Source organism: Toxorhynchites rutilus, chromosome 3 (genome assembly GCF_029784135.1).
Source record: "Toxorhynchites rutilus septentrionalis strain SRP chromosome 3, ASM2978413v1, whole genome shotgun sequence".
Taxonomy (NCBI): Eukaryota; Metazoa; Arthropoda; class Insecta; order Diptera; family Culicidae; genus Toxorhynchites; species Toxorhynchites rutilus.
This window is the reverse complement of record NC_073746.1, coordinates 122,209,823-122,231,980: the sequence shown is the minus strand read 5'-3', so window position 1 is coordinate 122,231,980 and position 22,158 is coordinate 122,209,823. Positions and strand designations below refer to the sequence as shown.

General features: G+C 35.7%; 2 protein-coding genes across 3 annotated transcripts in view; one reads left to right on the top strand and one right to left on the bottom strand.

Moving 5' to 3' along the window:
* Positions 1-22,158, bottom strand: part of LOC129779968 (protein spire) — a 434,695-nt gene that overhangs the window by 20,222 nt on the left and 392,315 nt on the right. The window lies entirely within an intron of this gene.
* On the top strand, positions 6,393-10,176 carry LOC129779969 (uncharacterized). The gene is made up of 4 exons (XM_055787782.1): positions 6,393-6,435; positions 6,543-7,389; positions 7,451-8,885; positions 8,987-10,176. Exons 3-4 carry the CDS (start codon positions 7,476-7,478, stop codon positions 9,848-9,850), a joined length of 2,274 nt encoding a protein of 757 aa, XP_055643757.1. The 5' UTR covers positions 6,393-6,435; positions 6,543-7,389; positions 7,451-7,475; the 3' UTR covers positions 9,851-10,176.

Genomic DNA, 22,158 nt, shown 5'->3' with positions numbered 1-22,158 from the left:
GATTGATGATTGTCATTGAACTTCGTTTTACGAATTAAGTGCGCGTCCCGTCACCGTCTCGTCAACTATTCTTTTAGACTTAAGCCGGGTTCAGACGGTGCGAGCAAGCATACGAGTCGGTCTAGTCAGTTACTGCAGTGCAGCTACTCACACCGTGTGAACACATCATGCCAGTTATTGTCATGTGTGATCCGGCGTGCGAGCTACTTCAAAGTTTTTTGAATTTACTCGCACTCGCATGCTTCAAAACGTCAAAAACAGAATTTAGCGTTCGAATCAGGGATGCCAAATGTAAAGAAATGTCTCTATTTTTAAGATATTTGAAAATATGCGAAGATATTTATAGACTTGAAAATTATTGGAAAAACAAATAAAACCCTCATAGTTTCTTAACGAAATCATTGTTATTCCGTTTTGCACGCTGGCGGGGCACGCTTTCTTTTTGAGATAGTTTTCTGGAGAATGTCTAATATAGAATCATTATCAGGCACAATTTTCATTCAAAATTCACTCACAACTTGCGAAAAAAAGTAAGGTTCTAAGAAACAGAATACATATTCGATTTAAAAAAGTACATTTTCATTCATTATTTTAATTTTTGACGCGTGTGAATAAAATTTTAAAAAGTCTTCTAGACTATCATTTAAAGCATCACATACTTCCGGAATTATCTTAGCTATGGATGCTTTCGAGATTCTAAAAAATATCGACAACAATCTGAACAATATTCCAGAAGAAAGGCATATTAATGTCATTTATATTATCACTCTTGCAGGTACAGCATCCTTCATGAGTGTATCTTGGCGTTGTATTTGTGGAGCAATTAAATTCAACAGTTTTTCCACTTGTTCAGGTGTTATTCTCAACACTGCTCTGTAATCTCTATAAAATTGTGTAATGATACATTCAACTGAAAACCTAAGATGAAAACTACCAATAAAGAAGTCGATTTCGGACCAATCATTTGACAAATTCGGACCTGATTGCTGTTTCTGACTATTTGATGGACATTTGAAAAATCGCCTGGCATCCCAGGTAAACCCGTGCCGTAGTATCTAGTTTCTCGCCAGCAGCTCACACTATGTGAACGGACAAGGCGAGTCAACCAATTGTCAAGCGAGTCCACCGGGTCAGTAGCTGCTCATTGTCAAGTCAGCTACTAGCAACGTATAAATGGGCCTTTATTTTGCCGACGTCAAAGTTGCCGGTGATTATGTATTTGAATGCTACCATACGATTTCCTTGGGAGAATATTTGACATTTCATTCCTTTACGTTGACTTCACGGTGACGGGACGGTGTATGTGTAGCGCACTTTAGTGAAGCGGCAAAGTTAATGATGGGTTTTCAGGCAGAATGTACTTTTTAAATAGAAATTATGAATGATAATTAACTTATCCGTATCAAATTAGTGTTTTTTTTATCTCATTTATTTATTTATTAGGCTCATTAGCATTTTGGCTGTAACAGAGCCGGGTTTTTTAATCGTGTACATGTACATATGTTTATGTTTCTATAAATTGTAAATTACACAGTCGTTAGTAGTAGCCATTTAGGCGTTAAGTTTTCTGTTCCATTACATTATGGTAAATTGCACAGTAGTAGCCATTTAGGCGTAAGGGTATTCTTTCTGTTCATCCATTGTTCAGCAGACCGGACAGCGGAGACAGTTGATATTGATCATTGTTGAGTTATCTATAGAACAGCAGCCCTATGTGTCTTGCAGAGCAGAGCAGTTGTATGGATGAATTGATCTTATTTCGTGGATCGATTTCCATCGCTGATGATGGTTGCGTGGACGTAGTTATTCTATAACAACACAAAGATGATCAATTGAGGGCCCTGAGTTTGAACTCACGATCGATCGCTTGGTAAGCGAACGCGTAACCAAGTGGCTACGAAGACCCCCCTTAAATTAGTGTTCAATGTGAATGGAAAACTTTGTTTTCTTCATTTGGTAAAATAATCTTTCTCACAAAAATTGTATCTGGAGATAATTTTATATTATAATGATAAGTTTTAGTGAGAATATCGGAAAGTGTAGAGAAAATAGGTGACTTAGGGTAAGAAAGACGTGCTTCAAGTCAATAAATAACGCCTAGTTAAAATTTTCATTCAGATTTTAGCAATTCAAAACTGCCTTGGGGCCGGGTAATCTTATACAGCAGAAAGCCTTGTTAAAAATTAATTTCATATCCAGATGTCGACACCGTATCGCTATCATCGCATATATCCTTCATTACGTTTTCACCGTGAAGTGTATACGGGAATAAGGCCTTATAATTCAACCCTGATATCGTTCACTGAAATATTGATTGAAATATTGATGAAATTATATACTATCTTGATGATGATGATGATGATGGTCCCGCCTCCTTCCCCTACAGAGGTTCGAGCAAGACGAGTTATCTAAAAGATAATTTATTTTTTTTTCAACATTGAAATCAGTTTAGCAAACATGAAAAACGAACTGATTTTATTTACAGATATAAGTTCAAAAAATTGCAATGTCCAAAAAAGCCAATACTCAGTCATGTCCGCCACAGAGCCGATACGGTCCCGACGAGGCCCTTGCAGCCAAGTGGTCCACCAGAGCACAAGTCCAACCGCCAGCCTTGTTTTAGATTGACTTTGAATACCCTCATTCAGAGAAATCGAGAAAATTTCCTTTACGAAAAATTCCTAGACCGGCACTTAAAAAAAACTTTCAATTTAATATCCTTTATATCTGTGTCTCGCGCGCGACGCTCAAACTTTTGTAGACTACTTTTATTTATTTTTTTTAAACTAATACAACTATAAGAACGACAAAATAAAAATAAAAATAGTCCATCATCACCAAGATCATGACAGACATAATAGAGATCAATACAAATTTAAAAAAGATGATTTAAAAAAAAATTAAATAATCTACATAATATAATCCGTTCAAAAACTTCGTCAGATTCATTGAAAATATTGAAAACAAACTGCAAAAAAATTGTCCACATTAAATTATCCGTTCGTATAAAACTTCGTCAGTAAAGATCTTCGTCATAAAAATAAACAAAAACTCGTTCAGCTGTTAAGAGAACACAGCTTTTACATGTGAAATACAGTGCCTCTTAAATTCTGTAAGTGTTGTTGCGCATTTAATATGTCTTGGCATCGAGTTGAACACATTTATTCCTTTGAAGTACAACGAATTTTGTGAAGCACATGACAAGAAATTAGGTGTTCTTATTTCATTCGCGTTTCTAGTGTTATAACTATGAAAGTCAATTCCTCTTTCAACTCGATCACACAAATATCGAGGCAGTAAACCTTTAACTACTTTGAAAATGAACACCATAGTTAAATAAACAATCCTTTGCTTCACGGATAACCATTGCAGAGCGTCCAACATTAAAGATGAGGAAGTGAATCTGTTACATTTTAGTATCAACCGCATTATTTTGTTTTGCAAGCGCTGTAATCTCGATATTTGTGTGTCATTGGCTAAAAATAAAATGGAAGAGCAAAAGTCTAAATGAGGAGAGATGATTGATTTGTATAGCTGTATTTTGCTGCAAATAGTTAAATCGTTTTTCAATCGACATAAGATTCCATACTTCTTGGCAATTTTCTTGATGACATTGTCAATGTGAGTGTTGAACTTGAGTTTGTCATCAATAATCACGCCAAGATATTTAATGTCCCGAACTCGATCAATAGTCTCATTATCAATAACGATGGAGACGTTTTCATTTAAACGATTTCGCGAGATTACCATATATTTAGTTTTACTTATGTTCAATTTCAATTGCTTATACTTCAACCATCTACTTAAAGAATGTAAATCTCCATTCAAATGTAAAACGACCTGATCTAAATCATTAGCTGCAATGAATAACACAGTATCATCTGCAAAAAGATTGATATCACAAAATCGTAAAACTCTTCCCATGTCATTGATATACATAATAAATAAAAGGGGCCCTAATACACTTCCCTGAGGTACTCCAAGATTATTCCCTAGGGGATTCGAAATTGTATCATTAAAAATAGTCCGTTGAGTTCTATCATTTAAATAGCTTTCGAACCATTTATATGCAGTACTCGTAAATCCAAAGCGCTTAATCGTGTTCAACAACAAGGGCCTAGAAATTGTTTCGAAAGCGCGTTTTAGATCCAAAAAAACAGCAATGATATTCTCTTTGCACTCTAGTTTCTCTTTCCATTTTGCTAATACCAAGTTCAATGCGGTTTCACAGGAATGACCTTCCCGATATCCCGATTGTTCTGGTATTAGCAAAGCATTGCAATTTAAATATTCCAGCAGCTGGCCTTTAACGACTACTTCTAATATTTTCTCTAGCGTGTGCAACATATTGATGGGACGAAACTCTTCGGCTTTAATCGTTCCAGCAACCTTTTGAATTGGAACTATTAAAGATTCCTTCCACACCTTAGGCACATGCCCAGTTAGCAAAGATTTATTAATAAGGTCCAGCAAGATGTGATCGATGACATTCCAGGTCCAGCAAGATGTGAAAACTTTCAAATCTACAACTACTGTTAACCGGCTGTTTTATTTCATCAGGTTCATCAACCAATTCAATGGACTGATTGATCAATGAAACACTATTGACAAAATAATCGTTAAACTTACGGAAATTTATTCATGAAATGAAAAATACATTTTATTCATGAAATGAAAAATACAAGATTATACATCAATATCGATATTGTCCCCAGTATTCTCCATCGACTGCAACACACTTATGTCAGCGCTTGATCCAATCCTCGAAACATTTATTATATTCGATTTGCAGTATGGCCATCAGCGTCATCTTCGATTTATCCATGATCTCATCTCGGGTGCTGAAGCGTGTTTCTTGAGTCGTTCGAATAGGAAAAAGTCATAGGGAGCCAAATCATATGAATTCGGTGGTTGCTGAATGGTTTCGTTTCGTTTTTAGCCAAATGTTCCCGAATAACAATGTTGTTGCAAATTCAATTCTATTTTGCAAATTGTACAAAATCGAGACGCGCACGATAGCAAATGTACTCAATACAGCGTAACTTTTAGAAATGTAAAACTATCACACTGGAAATTTTATAAAATGTAAATGACAGATGTGCCAACCTACAAAAAAAATAAAAATAAAAACGGGTGACTGAGAGCGCCACACGTGATCCCGGGAAGTTTTTAATCAAAGTAGTATTCCCAAATTATAACATATTCAGGGTAAATATAAATGATCATGTTGGAGCCTGAATAGACATACGTATGATTATATTTTTATTCAAGTTCCAACATGATTTCAAATATTATTTTTTGCTGCCTTGGTTGTTATTTGTTATTTGATCCTAATTTGATTGCTAACTGCTTTACGGTTGGAAAATAATTTAATGCTCTTCTCTGCTAGGCCGCTGCTATTATGCTATGCTAGATGACAGGAGAATCACAAAAGGTAAAATAGAAATAGAAAATATACAAAGAAACGATAATAGAAATTTTCGCTAAATTGAAATGTGAATGCAACTATTATTTAATTTTGAATATATTTGGCAACACTGTAAAAATGTTGGAAATTCCATTTTTGAATATATTTATTTTTGTCAATTATTTTCCTCATCAACCAATCAGGAGCCGAATTGCAAGTGGTAGCTTGACAGAAAAAGTGGTCCGAAATCGGCCCTCTATTGTCATGTCTCGTCTCAGGATAATATAGTCTGTCACGTGCCGGCGGGACTGCAGTTAATCCCCTTTAAGTGCGCTACACATATAGCGTCACCGTCTCATCAACTATTCTCTTGGACTTATTTTGCCGACGTCAATGTTGCCGGTGATGGTGTATGTGAATGCTACCATACGATATCCATTGGAGAATATTTGACATTTCATTCCTTTACGTTGACTTCACGATTACGGGACGCTGTATGTGTAGTGCACTTTACCCTACTTTGAAACGTCTTCACACAATTAAATGTCGTCACCCTGTGAATATTTTTCAAAATTGAGATATAATAAGTATTTTTTTAAATCTGGCATCCCTGCTGCGGAAAGATAAATTCAGCAACATGTTAAGCCTGTTGATGTTTGTAAAATAAAATAAAAAATAAAATGTCTGCTACACTGGAGAAAAACTTTAGTAAATGCAGCTACCAAATCTTTAGTTGTCGAAACATTTGTAAAATGTACAATTTTTTTGTAAATATTACAAAAACTTTGTTAAACTGATGTCAGATGCAATGTACACCCCTACCAATGATTCGTACATTTTACTTCATAGCATGTGTAACCTAGAGTATTTTCATTTCTGGCAACTGTGTGTATGCAACTGCCATTTCTCTAATGGAAGCGAAGCGATACGGAGGTAAACATTTGGTTGTATTATGATTCCTTTTACCTAAATATTTTCTTTTTTCAGCTTAAAATCGTAGAAATCCATAGCAACGGTTTCACGCAGCCGTAAGTGTTTAGATACATCAGATGCCAAAAACGGCGGATGTAGCCGTGCACAATGGATTGATGATCCGATTATTGTTTGATTTTCCCCCTTATTCTATTATCCACAGATCGCAACCAACAGCAGCAATGGATCGCCTCTCGATCCATTTGTTGTTCCAGGAAACGATGGATATCAGTTGGGCCAATCGTGCCGTCAGCAGCGAGGAAACCAGCAACAACCGTTTTACACCGAGCAATCAACAGCTACCGATTCGGACACAGGGTGTCGACTACCTTGAAAATCCTTGAAAATCAGGGAATATCAGGGAATTCAAATATGGTCAGGGAAAATCAGGGAAAATCAGGGAATTTTACCACAATCAGGGAAAAATGAAATTCGTTGGATATAAAATATAAAAGTTTTTAGCCTTCCAGGTTTTATGTGTACATTTACTTCAGTGTATGTTGTTTGTTTTTGTCTGTGAAAATGGCGCGAAAGTAGAAGTCTTTTACTTTCGTGCAGTTTTTGCCAACTCCGTGTTAAGCCGTTATTTATCAGATACCATCATCTCGAGCACCAGTTTGACAATTGTTGAATGCAACTGACAGCTGATATATTTGCGCTTTCCGAGCACAGCCAGTAAGATAGGCGATGTCACGGGGCTGTTTTTTCGACCATTTGAAAGATGTGTTTGCGTAAGAAGAAATAGAACTGCAAGAATTTAAGTTTGAATTTCGTTCAACGGAAGCGACTGTTGGTGCTCGTAGGCAGAAACAGAACTGCAAAAATTTAAGTTTGAATTTCATTTAATGGAAGTGATTGTTGATGCTCGCTTTGTGTTAAAGTTGAGGTGGGTGAGCCAATTTTATAATCGGTGAATACAGTAAAATAATTTATTCATTATTTTAGCAGAGAGGTACGATAAAATCATAAGGTTGTCTGGCATTCTTCCCCGACTATCAACTGAAGCGAAGGTGTAGTGTACTGACAATTTACAGTGACCTTTTTTACTGATAATTATTATCTTTATCATAGGAAATCCAGTAGAACTTAGTTCGAAATGGCAAGCAAAACCACGTTCCAAGGCGTTTGGTTGCATGACCCGGAGTTTTCATCATGGTTGAAACGAATTGACACTAAGCTAGGATGCGCATACTGTTCTGTATGTTCCTGTGAAATAGTTCTCAGCAACATGGGCAAACAGGCTCTCAAAAGTCATATGAAATCAAAGAAGCATAGTCAACGAACCACAGCCGGAAATATTTTCAAATATCTAATGAGTGATTCACACCAAACGTTCGAACCAGGCACTTCCAAGAATATCGGATTCAGTTGTGCTAGAAATGATCATCCACCTGTGGAATCAGTACCTACTGTTGCGATTCCTTCAGTTTCCTCTGCGAGCATTCTACCTCCTTCGAAAACTATCGATAAATTCATGCTGAAAAACGATACCATCAAAGCTGAGATCCTGTGGTGTTTGGAAACAGTTATGTGTCACAAATCACTCCGCACAGCTGAAAAGGACATGGTAGTATTGAGAACAATGTTTCATGATAGCCAGATTGCTGAGAAGGTTCAACTAGGCCGTGATAAAATGAGCTACATGATGCTGTTTGGCATTGCCCCCTATTATAAATCTGAGCTCGATAAAACTCTGCATAATACAAACTGCATTGTCGTTGGTTTTGACGAGTCCTTAAATAAGACTACAAAAAAGCAGCAAATGGATCTAAATGTCAGATTTTGGGATGAAGAAAAGAAGGAGGTGGTAACTCGTTACATGACCTCAATGTTCTTGGGACGATCTCGAGCAACAGATTTACATGCAGCTTTTAAAGAAGGCCTGGGAAATATCCCTTTAAACAAGCTTCTTCAGGTGTCGATGGATGGTCCCAACGTGAATTGGTCATTTTTACGCGAGCTGAAAATGGACTTTGAACATGGAGAAGAAAGGCTCTTGGATTTAGGTAGCTGCGGATTGCATATTTTGCACGGTGCATTCAAGGAAGGTGTTCGCTGCTCTGGATGGAATGTTACGAAGTACCTGCGAGGCATCTATCACATCTTCAAAGATGTTCCAGCACGACGCGCTTTATTCACATCGTATTCGGGAAGTGCTGTGTATCCACTGAAGTTTTGCGCTCACAGATGGTTGGAAAACATTAACGTAGCACAAAGAGCTGTGGAGATTACTCCTCATATAAGGAAGTTCGTTGAGGGTGTTCAGAATGACAAAATTGAACCAAAATCAGATTCGTACGTCGATGTAGTTGAGTGTCTAAAAGATCCTCTACTGTTGGCTAAGTTGACCTTTTTCAAATCCGTTGCCGCTGAAGTAGAACCATTTTTGCGCGAGTTCCAAACGGATAATCCCATGGTGCCATTTTTGTATAACAATTTGAGTCAAATGGCTAGAAGTATATTGGGAAGATTCATGCAGATCGATCAGCTAAAGAACATCACTCAGGTATATTTAATCTCTTGTGGATAATTCATTCTATCAAATGATTGATCCAATAGCAATTTTATTGCTATTTGAATAAAATTTACTGTTTTCATTTCTTTCAGGTAACAATAGAAGAGATCAATGAAGCCAAGAATCATTTACCAATGAAAGAGATTGTATTGGGTTTTGAAACAAGAAAAGTTTTAAAAAACTCGTCAAAATTGACCCAAAAACAAATTCTGCAATTTCGTCTGGAATGCAAAGGATTTTTGAAAGCACTGATTCTAAAGCTTATGAAGCGATCGCCATTGACGTATCCTGTGACGAAAGCCGCATCCTCTCTTGACCCTTCAGTCATTGATTCCGATCAAAAATTGGCTGGAAAACGATTCGAAAAGCTTTTAACTATATTGATGGATTTTGGTCGTATCAGTGGAGCTTCAGCAGACTTGGCACTGAAACAATATTTAAAATTAGTTGGTAGCAACAAAAGCAACAAGTTTGCCTACTATGATCGGAAAAATGAACGACTGGACCATTTCTGGAAGGGATTGCTATCGGGGGATGAGTTTATGGAACTTTTTACCATCGTAAAAATGATCTGCTGTCTCTCGCATGGAAACGCCAACCTTGAGAGGGGCTTTTCCATTAACGCTGAATGTCTTTTTGAAAACATGCGTGAGGAATCGGTTGTTGCTAAGCGACAAATTTATGACGCTGTATTTCACGCTGGAGAGATAGCATCAATACAAATTTCGAACCAGCTAATTCAACGAGTTCGAAATTCTCACTCCCTTTATATAGAAGACAAGGAACGCCGTAAGAAAGAAGATCTTGCGTCAAATGCGTCAAAGATGATGAAACGTCAACGAGAAGCAGAAGCGAAATCTTTAGAGATCAAACGGAGTAAAATTTTGGAAAACGCACAGAAGGAAGCCGAAAGTTTGCAAGAAAAAATCGCTTTGTTGAAATCAACTGTTTTGTAAAACTCATCCGAATCAAAATAAATAAAATTTTCTGCTGTATTAGTATTTAAGCATCTTTCATGAACTGCATGAATAAATCATGTTCTATCTTTTACGCCGTTTCTCAGTCTTTGTATAATTCAAACAAAAAAATACAAAAAACTCATTTATTGGATTATATTCGCTCATAAATTTACTTGTTCTAGCCTTCATAGATACTTACTAGCTGTTAAAAAACAGAACTAAAATAAAAATTTTGATCACTAGTCTATATCTGGAATTTTTCTGGAAAAGTACTGGAAAATCAGGGAATATCAGGGAATTTTTTTTCGGAATTTGAGTCGACACCCTTGTCCGACAACATCGACTCGGATGGAAGCAGCAGCAACAGCGCAGATTGTCGGTGTTATTCCATATACTGTCTGCAGCAAAAACTCCACTAGCTGATGAACGATATGCTATGGCGAAAGTATCACAATTTCAAACACATCGTCACAACAACATTAATTCTACAGCAGTACTTGGCGACGGTACCCAGCGAAAACCATCATCATCACACAGAGATCCAAATCCATCGTCGACACGGCAGAAAAAAAAGCCTAGCGCCAAACCGAGTCAACTGCCCCTACTGGCATGTTCCCCTCGGACAACAACATCAGCATAGGATCAGAAAACAACAGTCCACTGTAAAAAATTGCGATCTCTTCGAAGGTATTGCCCATGACAGATTCCACCGTGAAGAAATATTTTTCTGAAATCGAACTCTAGGGGGGAGGTATTGGCAAATCGAAAATAATCACATCTAATATGCAGCGGTTCTAAGCTAACATGTGGCTGAGTGGAGAATTTCTCATCAAATTTAAAGAACAAGTACTACCAATTTTGATCCACAATGATCAATCCGCATGTCACTGAACTGAATGATTTTTTCACTATGCAGCTTCCATTGAGATTTCCAGTAAAAATAGGTAAATGCTCAATTATTTTTAAAATATTTGGCACTATGTTACGTAATTCGTTTTATTTTATAGAAATACCGCTGTTCCATGTGTTGAACGCGGTTATCATATTTGGCAACGTATTCGAATAAGAGACACCCGTGACCAGTGTGAGCCACATCAAAGAAAGCGAAGAGCGTACGGCATGCATTATCGAGGTTTACTGTTTTGACGTCCCGTTCAAGTACGTACGACGCGGTGTCGATTTCCGGCGTCAAATCATCTTTGAAGATAACGAATTGATACAATTTGCGATCGGCAAATTCGCAAGTGTCCGAAAAAGCACACTTTTGAGTACTGTGATACGCAACTCGCTCGCTAAAAGCATGCAGGAAAAGCTTTTCAATATTTTATAAAAATAAGAATAGAATAAGAATATTAATAAAAATAAAAATATTTTAAATAAAAATTATATTGAACCAATGGAGGGCCAACAAATTAGCCATTACCAAAGCCGAAATCGAGCCAACATTGGACTTACAAACCATAGTTTTATTTGGACATTTGTATCTACCAATTTTTTTTCGTAGGATGTACCAATGATTAGTAGGGTAGAAAATGACTACACTGGAGAAATAGTTTAGTAAAAGCAGCTACCAAATCTTTAGTAGCAAAAACATTGGTAAAATATATACATTTTTTGTAAATATTACTAAAATTGCGTAAAAAAGATGTGAGACGTAATGAATGTTCCTACCAGGAATTCGTATATTTTACTTCATACCATTAGTAAGTTTGTTTTTATTGTCATACCTAACAACTGTGATGTGCACACTTTGCAATCGCCATTTGCCTTTTGGAGACGAAGCGATTCGGAGGTAAGCACTTTGTTTTTATTGAATTCAATTATGTATTCATCTCCCCCGAGAATTTGTTTTCATATTTTCGGCGGGGAAAATATCACAAGAAATTTTGATCCATATTAACATAATTGACCTAATACCATTTTTTTTCTTTTTTAGTTGGTCTTAAAATTATATGCAGTACAATCATTCATCATAAACAAATCGGAGATAAGTATTCGTTTTTTACATCATTACATCAGTCACCTCGGTCGGGAAACTATTTTCATATTCCCGCCAAGGATAAACATCAGTTATATTCTATACATTACAACACTATTGACCTTTTTCCTTGTCTTTACAGCTGTCATGATACCAGACTCGTAATACTTGTTTACCAAATACCATCCAAGCTATGGGATTGAAGGTAACGGCGAGTTTGTCGCTAAGATTGGAATCTTTCTTCAACACATCATCGACCGTAAAAAAAATTAAGGTGAGCATACATAATTTATTGCATATTTAATATCATTAACATATGTATTTCTTTTCTTCATAGGGACACGAGAGAACAAAATACGGATGAAACGTGCTAATTCTACCGTCACTCTGCTAATCAGCTAATGCAAATCAGAGCGATGCAGCAGGAACGGGAACTTGCTCGGGAACTTGCTTTGGAAATGCTCATCAAATTGAGGTGATTGAAGCTGCGATTAAAATTTGCCTCTTATACGCAGTTTATAGAATGATTCCAACGAGAATTATTGATGTTGTTTATAGCATAAGTTATTATAATGTATTCTAAGTATGTAGAATTAAACGCAATCAAATACAATTAAAAAATTAAAAATAATTATTAAAAAATATTGTCATTATCCCTGATGATTACCTCTCACAAATATGAAGCAAAATTTTCACTGTGATTGCACCAATGTTGGACCAACAATTTGTAGTTTGTTTGACATATGTGCCTACCATTCTTTTTTTGTAACATGTACCAATGATTAGTAGGGTAGAAAATGACTAGAGAATTGGTAACATGTACCAAAAAATTCGTCATATTTACTAAATTTTCCTCTCAGTGTAGAGGATTGGTAATATTTACCAAAAAATTGGTCGTATATATGAAAAATAGAAGGTGGGAAGATTCAGGGTTTTGCTTGTGTTAAACTTTGATTGTATTAGTAGCCAGGAAGATAAGAAGTTCACATACCAGGCATAACAGTCAGTTACTCAAATGGTACAAAATTCCCAGCAAACATTAAATCGCATAACAAGCGTATATATAACATCATATACCCTAAAATTTGGTTGGCATATAATGCGCCTAACTGGCATATGCATGCAAAAGTGGAGGCCACTTTGACCGGCTATAATAGCGATTATGTTGAATTGAATTGCGATCTAATATGAATATATTCATGAATTGTCAAAGCACAAAATACGACGTTTGCCATACTCATATACGATTTATTACAGACATAGAAAAAAAACAAATGGCGCAGAATATTTTCGTGAAATGTTTATTATAGCTTCACGAATCGCCATTTTTATATATGAGTATTTATGTTTGTAGAAATAATAATTGTTTTATTGACTTGTGTTGGGCGTGGAATATGAATGTTTAAAATGGCACAGATTAATGTTTAGTGAAAACTGCTCCGATGTGGGTTCGAACTCCGGTCGTGTGGATTATCATCCACCAGCTATCTCGCGCGGCTATCTGAAATTTAATTCAACAGCAGTTAAAACTCATACATATGATTCGATATGATATAACCTAATATATTCTATGCAGTAGGATCAGTCATTCCTGGTTACCGATTTTATTATTTAAGAAAAGGATCTTTGATTTCCCTATTATAGAAACAAGGGGGTCTTCGTAGCCTAATTGGTTGCGTGTCCGCTACTAAGCGAACGATCATGAGCTCATAACTCAGGGCCCCTCAACTGACCATCTTTGTGTGTTATTCTAGCTACTATATCCACGCAACAATCATCATGTGAAGGTAATCCCAGTCCCTTACCGCTCACATTTTCGGTCTGCTGCATCGGTTATTGGAACTATTAATAACCCAACAAAGGAAGCCTCAAATCAACAGTCCCGCTGTTAACAGCCCAACTGTGAACATTCGAACAATAGCAACATTCTTACGCCGGAAAAAGCGACATGTGTTGTGCATCGATAGAATAGGAATTCTCTTACGTCTAAACGACTACTGTGTTATAGATAAAAACAAATGTTTATCGATAGATAGCGCGATACTCTTACGCCATAAAAAGGTAGCAGTGCAGTATACGACAAAAGTAATCTTAGGATAAAAAATGTACACGAATGAATTCGGCTCTGTTACAGCTGAATTGATAAATGAGCCTAATAAAATAAAAATTTAAAAAAAAAATAATATCATTGAACTGGAATAATGAAAATAAATGAATATCAATGAAACTATCTCAATTTTAAATTATTTTTATTACAATTTTCACTATATAATTTGTTTTCTCAATCATATCCAACTAAATTCTGATTACTATTATAATGAATATAATAAATCAATCTGGCAATCTTGCAAAGCGATCCGATGCAATTTGCCAAATTCGATGTGGTATATATCTAAAATTGGCGTTCAATGGCATAGTTCACTTCGTTTTGCTGCATGTTTCATTAGAAGGGATGTTTGGCGTTGTTACTTTCATCGAACATCAGCAATTTCGAGTGCTGATATTCAGAAGTCTATTTTTGTAAATCATTTGTCATTGTTGAAGCATTTCATTGACATTTCAATATGATGTAATATGTTCTTTATTAGGATCTAATATGATTTACTGTTTTATGATTTTCTTCATCATACAACACGATTTACTGCAGTACTGAATCGATTTAAATTATACGTTTATACGACACACAAACTGCATCAGCGTAATATACGCATATGATGCGGACTAAATATATTTTATGACAATGTACATCATAAAACTGATGTTTATTATACCGAATTGCGACTTAATTTGATAATGATATATAAAATCGAGTTTTTACATTTTATGCGATTTCAAATATACACGATACATACTTCGATTGATATTATATGCGATTATGATTTATTCTGATTTCTTGTAAGACTTAGCACGTGCAAAATTATACGATTTAATGTTTGCTGGTTTGAATGTGTCAACGAATAACGTTGAAAGAGGATATACAGAAAATAATTACAGATTTCCAAAAAATATTCTTCGATTTTTATTTTTCATCATTTGAAAAATAAACAGAACATGTCACGAACCAAAATGTTTCATTTTTGTTATTTCTTCTTATATCAGAATTAGTATTCTAATTTTTACTATGTTTGGATTTTAGAGCATCTTCATGGTAGTTTATCTCTTGTCAGCAATTGTAATTCCTTTTTTCACAATTAGGGTGCTGAACACTTCATTCGTCTAAAACTAGGACGGAAGCAGAAAACTTTTCGTCTCAATTTAGGTCATATGGAGTCTATCCAATTTATTTTTCAAGTGCATTTTACACGGAAAAAAACTTGCTATTTTTTCTCATGCGCTGTAAAATGTTTTCCGCCAAAGGAAAAAAAAAACGATTTTGTAACTCTGACTTTGAACGCTAGCATTGATTTAAGAAAAAATACTAATTTGTTCATTTCATCTGCTTTTTTTTACTTTTAATAACAACACTTTTCCTATGTAGTGGACTATTATAAGAAAAGTAACATACATAAACAAAATCTTTGACGTCACAGATTTAAAAATCTTCCCACCTTTCATTTTCCATCTCGCCGTGGATCCACTATGATTACACCCTTAGAAAAATCCTCGGTCGGAAACTACTAAATACATTTGGTAATGCAAAATTAGTAGAATGTAAAAATTTTTTGTACATATTGTCAACAAACCCGCATCCCTACCAGAGATTAGTATATTTTACTCGATAACATTAGTAAGCTTGGATATTGTCATATCTGAAAATTGGTGAGAAAAGCGCGTATTAACCATTTTCATTGTTCCCATAAGGCAATACGGAGGTATAATAAGGATATAATTCTGATACGTGCATTTTCGGCGAGAAAATGTAGCCGATATTGGGCTTCCGAATCATGGTTCTGCTTGACATATGTGTTTATTAGTACCCTTAGAAAAATCCTCGGTCGAAAACTACTAAATACATTTGGTAATGCAAAATTAGTAGAATGTACAAATTTTTTGTACATATTGTCAACAAACCCGCATCCCTACCAGAGATTAGTATATTTTACTCGATAACATTAGTAAGCTTGGATATTGTCATATCTGAAAATTGGTGAGAAAAGCGCGTATTAACCATTTTCATTGTTCCCATAAGGCAATACGGAGGTATAATAAGGATATAATTTTGATAGTGCATTTTCAGCGAGAAAATGTAGCCGATATTGGGCTTCCGAATCATGGTTCTGCTTGACATATGTGTTTATTAGTACGGGCGAAAATGACTATAGATTGGTAGTATTTACCAAAAAAATCGTTATATTTACTAATTATTTCTCTCAGTGTACGGTCGAAAATGACTAGATTGGTAGTATTTACCTAAGTGGTGCGGACTCAATCCACTTCATTTTCAAGCAAATTCATGCATGTTTTCAAGCGATTTCTTGCAATAAATTCTTAGACCACCAGAGATGCCAGATTTACAAATATGTTTGTGAATTTACAGACATATCTGTAAAACACTTTTTATTTTTGTTGTAGACTTTGGATATAATAATATTTCACAGGTTTTTGAAAAATAAAAGGGCTCTATTCATCACATCAAAGATATTTGACTCGCCATCTGCCATTTTTCCATAGTTTTAATACAGAAAAGTTATTATATTTAGTTTATATCAATACACATGACGTTAGACCAGCGATACTCAACCTGCGGCCCGGCAGTCTTTCTGGTTGGCCCATCTGGTGTGTATGAAGTTTGGAACTCATACACATAAGTACTTTTGCCCTGACATCATTGCAGACGAAAGAGAGGATACGGTTATTCACAATTAATGAAAAATTGCATTCTCTGCAGGTAACGAAAAACCTTGAACGAAAATTGTCTCTGATAATTATTTTTTGTTCTAGATAAGATTGTTTTGCTGAAATGCAAGGAGATTTATTGAAAAATAGTTAAGCTAGGGTCAGGACTTTGTCTTCTAAGTATTAAAACAAAATCGAATAAAAATTTTCATTCTATTCTCAACAATTTACATTCGCTTTCGGGTCTGCTTATGACGAAATATGGGTTACTGTTCGTTATTGTTACCACAGACATGGTTCATGGCCGTGTGGGGATCTAAAACTTGTATAGCCTTGCATGGCGGATGGAAAATATACACTGTATTTTCTTATAAATTTCATCAACGACAAGACCGCAAGCCTTGGTGGATGTCCAATATATCAACGAAGAAATACTGATTTTTATAAAAATTAACAACGCGTATGTATGTGTATGTATGTATGTGTAGATCGTTGAAACATTTAAACACACTTACGACACATAAGTTATTAAGTGGTCCGAAATATCAATTTTTCCACTTTTTCCCAAAATTGACAAATGAAAATTAATAACTTTTGAATCACTGAATCGATTTAGATGATCGACATATAAAATTGAAACTATTGACTTAGCCTTTTATTAAAAAATATTTAACATGCGAAAAAAATAATTATATTGACGTAGGACTACGTCTAACCGGAAGATATAGGGGGTGAAATGGAAATCTAGGCACTGAACAAGAAGGAAAAAATGCAAGATATGGAACGCTTATAACTCGAGCATTTCTCAATAGATCGCAAAGGTTTTTGCATCAATTGATAGGAAATATATCTACGCATCTATCATAACGAATAACATTTCATTTTTCATGAGATAAATAATTGAATAATTGTGAAATATCAAGCATTGCCAAAATGCACTATGTGCCCATTTTTGATTGGTCCATTTTGTGCTCCTCAAATCGTACCGACCAAAACGGGCAACCAGAGCAGCAGCGAAATAGAATGAAGCACGATTGGAAAGGAAAAAGGAAAAAAAGAAAGAAACATTGGTCGCAGTCTCACACATGCGTAATTCTCGAGCCAGCCAGTCAGCTTAAAAATCCCCGCTCCGCTGCCGTAACGATCATTCTCATTCAAACCGTACACCACATCGGTTCGCATCACAACCCATCAACAAACCAACCCAAGCAGCCATGTCTGGACATGGTAAAGGAGGAAAAGTGAAGGAAAAGGCAAAATCCCGCTCGAACCGTGTTGATCTGGAGTTCCTCGCAGGGGTTGCTAGGCCGAGCGCGTTAGTACCAGTGCACCAGTCCACCTAGCCGGCGTTATATAGTTTCGGCCGCCGAAGTGATCGAGTTAGCTGCTCGCGACGATAAGAAAACCCGCATTCGGAACAGAACACATTCGGTTCGGTGGACATCAAGACAACAGGCAGTTGCAGCGAGTGGCGAGTGGCAAACGCAATCGCAAAACGGCATCAGGTAGCAGAAGAAAAAAAGTTTGTTCTTTATACAAACTGCTTTGGTGGCAAATCCAGAACAAGGCGGCATCGAGGGCGTTCGAAATGGTTTTTTTCAAAACCACGAGTACAAAGTTTACTAAATTGGAACCTTTCCATAAAACAAGGCGCTTTTCAGGGCCATTAAACCTTCCAAAAAAGAGTTTAGGAAATACAGTTCAATGCTTTCTAAGACATTATCCAAAATAATAATAAAACACAAATTGATTTTTTCATAATTTGTTTGCTAGGATCTGATGAGTATGTGAATTTGGCAGTTGTTCTGAGCTTATTGATAGTTGGGGACTTTCCTGATTATTCAATTTTCACCAATTCTTAAGTTGTTTCCAGATTGAAAGTACAGTAATTTACAATTAGTTCGACATTTAGCTAATTGGACGGACATGTAATGCGACTTATTTAGTTGGACATTTTTGTAAACATAGAGATCCAAATTATGACCCCACATTGAAAGTCGACACTGTACCACTGTCATCGCAAATGTTCAATTACAGGTTAAAATTACCTCCAATCCGACACTGAGTGGTGGTAATGCGACGTGCCATTGAATGTAATTTACTGTAAAATATGTCACAAGCTGGATGGGAAGAAATTTTCCAACTGTGAAAGCTGTGGCGAGTGGCAAATGCAATCGCTAAACAGAAAGGTTTAGCCGAACAAGATGGGGATATCGAGTGATAACAAACAATAAACTCTTTAGATTGAAGATAATTTTGTGATCCTGAAAAGGACCCTTTTTAGCCTGCATGTGAATCCAACGAGCGAACAAATCGTAATGAATGTATTTTTTTGCCATCGCTCCCTTTTAACGCTCATTCGTTCGTCTCGTTTGATTCGCCCCTCTGGCTGAGTCTGCTGATTTGTCTCTATCCTGTGAGTGTGTACCGCTAGAGTATAAAACACGCGGACCACAAAAAAATATCTTATTTTCTTTCAAACCGTAAACCCGTGTGGTTGTACGGTATCGGCATCGTGGATGTTACAAAGGAGGACAAGTTAAGGGAAAGGCAAAGTCTCACTCGAACCGTACAGGTCTCCAGTTCCCTGTTGGTCGCATTCACTGATTGCTCCGCAAGGGTAACTAGGCCGAACGGATTGGTGCCGGAGCACCAGTATACCTAACAGCGATTATAGAGTTTCGGCCGTCGGAGTGCTCGAGTTGGCTTGCAAAGCTGCTCACGACAATCAGAAAACCCGCATCAAGAACAGAGCAGCTTCGGTTCGGCGCTCATCAAGGCAACAATTAGTTTCAGTGAGTGGCAAAGTGTTTCTCCGGCACGTCGCATTAAATGTAATTTACTGAACAACATGTCACAAGCTGGATGGGAAGAAATTTTCCAACTGTGAAAGCTGTGGCGAGTGGCAAACGCAATAGCTAAACAGGAAGGTTTAACCGAACAAGATGGGAATATCGAGTGATAACAAAAACACAACACCAAAGGTTCTTTTCAGAACCATCAACATATTCATAAAGAGTAAACAGTAAACTAATCCATTTTTCAGGTAGATAGGTAGGTATTCACGTAGGAGAAGAAAATAAAACAATATATTTAAAATATATATTTAACAAAAGCTGTCCCCTTTGTATAGTCCTACGTCACTTCGGTTATGTCCCCGACATTACCCACCCGTCTTTTTTTATTAATTATTGATCGTAGTCGTTTTTTATTTTTTTTATGACTTTGGACTAGAGGGCGCTATATTTTTATATTTTTTCTTGAAAGCTGAGGATTTTTGCATAACATATCTCGATATCAGAGATGCTATTTTTATGTTTTTTAGATATGATGTTTCAAAGTAATGGTGGTTCGAAAAATCATGTTTCCCCCTTTGTCCAATTACTTTCTGCAAAAAATCGTAACATTTGAACTACTGAACCGGTTTTGATGATCGATGTATTAAATTGAAGCCAATAAGCAAAATTTGAAAAAATATCACACTTGCGGGAAGGATTCTAGTAGCATAGTTCTAGTTTAGTCACATATGAATATTGATCGAAGACTTAAAACTTGTTAAATTTACAAATTTATAACTTAAAAACGATAATTATAACATCTCTGATATCGAGATATGTTAGGTAAATAATCCTCAGCTTTCCATAAAAAATATAAAAAAAATATAGCGCTCCTATCTTTAAACGAGAAAACTATGAAAAAATAAATCAATCAATAATTACAAAAACAAGAATTAAATTTTTTCGCAAAAGTAACATTTTTCCAAAGAAAAATAACTCGTAAGCTTCAATTTGATATGTCGATGATATGAGTCGGTCCAATAGTTCAAGAGTTATATTTTTGTAGTGGGAAAAATGGGGAAAATTTGTTTTTCGAAACATCGATTAGTTTTGAAAAATCATATTTCAAAAACGAAAAAAATAGCATCTCTGATATCGAGATATTTTATGTAAATAATTCTCAGCTTCCAAGAAAAAATATAAAAAAATATAGCGCCCCTAGTCCAAAGCCATGAAAACATTAAAAAACGACTACAATCAATAATTACGAAAATAGGATCCATATTATCTGCAAGTTCAATATTTCTCAATTAAAGCTCATTGGCTTCAATTTGATATGTCGATCATCTAAATCGGTTAAGTGGTTCGAAAGTTATAAATTTTAGAAAAAAGTCATTTTAGGAAAAAGTGGAAAAAAATAATGATTTTTTGGATCACCCTAAAATGGAAATGGACACCCCAATGAAAAAATAAAAAAATACGAGTCTAATGTTTTGCGATAAAGAATAATATTACCACTTTTGACGAAGATCTGAGAACAAAATACAATCTTACGTGCATTACGATGTACAAAGTATTCATGAATATGTGAAAATTAACGTTAAAAGACATTTCTATAGATCTGCACACTTTTACAGACTTTTCCACATTTTTAACAGACATTCACATGTTTTTACAGATTTTTTTTAAAATAATCTGGCATCTCTTCCTTCCACTTTTTATCGAATATTTTCAAATCGCAGGAGTAAACATTTACGTGACTCTGACTTCGTTTGTTTTTATTTCGTTCGGAAAAACGTTATGTCAAAGAGAGGGGACATTAAAAAGGCGTAGCTCAGTGAAAGGCTGAGATGCTCTTTCAGAGATACAATGGTTAATCAAACAATTGACGGAAAAATGTAGTTCGTTCATTTTGTTATTTTAATTTTTTTTGCCCCTGACAACAATACCTCTTTTATAGTGTTGATTATCATAAGAAAAATAACACTCCTGATCGTTGGATCTCTTTTGACATTTCAATTGGATCTTTTTTGACAGCCGTTTTGATTCAGTCCGCACTACCTAGGTATTTACCTGAGAGAGAGGAGCCAGCTGAATGACAGATAGTTTGTTTTCTTCTTATTCTTTTTACGAATTCTCATCAAGAAAATTCAAATCGGACAATTTCAATCAAGCAAGTTGTTGTCATTCATTTATAAGAAAAGTGTTGAAACTTGACGTGAACTTTTGTTTTTTGAGATCATTTGTGCGTTTTTATCCGCGATTTTATTTTTGACTTAGGACTACGCCTAACAGGAATATATGGGGGATAAAAATTTGAGCACTTACATGATCAGGAAATAATAAAATATGTACCAGGTCAGCCCACATCATTACTTCCAGCAGCATCGGCTCATTCGAACAAGTTTTTTTTTACTTTTGATAATTCCGATATAGTTGTCTAAAAGAACTATTTCGATGATTTCTAAAAAATATCCGAAATAAGAAGTAAACTGATTTTTATGATTTGCTTACCGGTGGAGTTCTTGTGTGAATTAATGGGTGTTTTGCGCTCATTTGTGACTTTTTCCGATCGTTCATTCAATTTTCGTGAATTCTTTCATTCTTTAACTGGTTCCAGTTTGATTTATTGCTGCAAGCTCGGTGAATCGATTTTTGCAATGTGAGCCATAATTGTATATTCTCCGATACAATTTGAATATGCAGCGTATGTGGAATATACAAAATAAGCGCTAATCTCCCAATGAAAAGAGTCAACATTGATTTCTCCCAGG

Excerpts from the sequence above, each read along its gene's own strand:
- LOC129779969 (XM_055787782.1), top strand. The coding sequence starts at position 7,476 with ATGGCAAGCAAAACCACGTTCCAAGGCGTTTGGTTGCATGACCCGGAG. Across the intron at positions 8,886-8,986 it reads AGCTAAAGAACATCACTCAG|GTAACAATAGAAGAGATCAA; the intron begins GTATATTTAATC and ends CATTTCTTTCAG.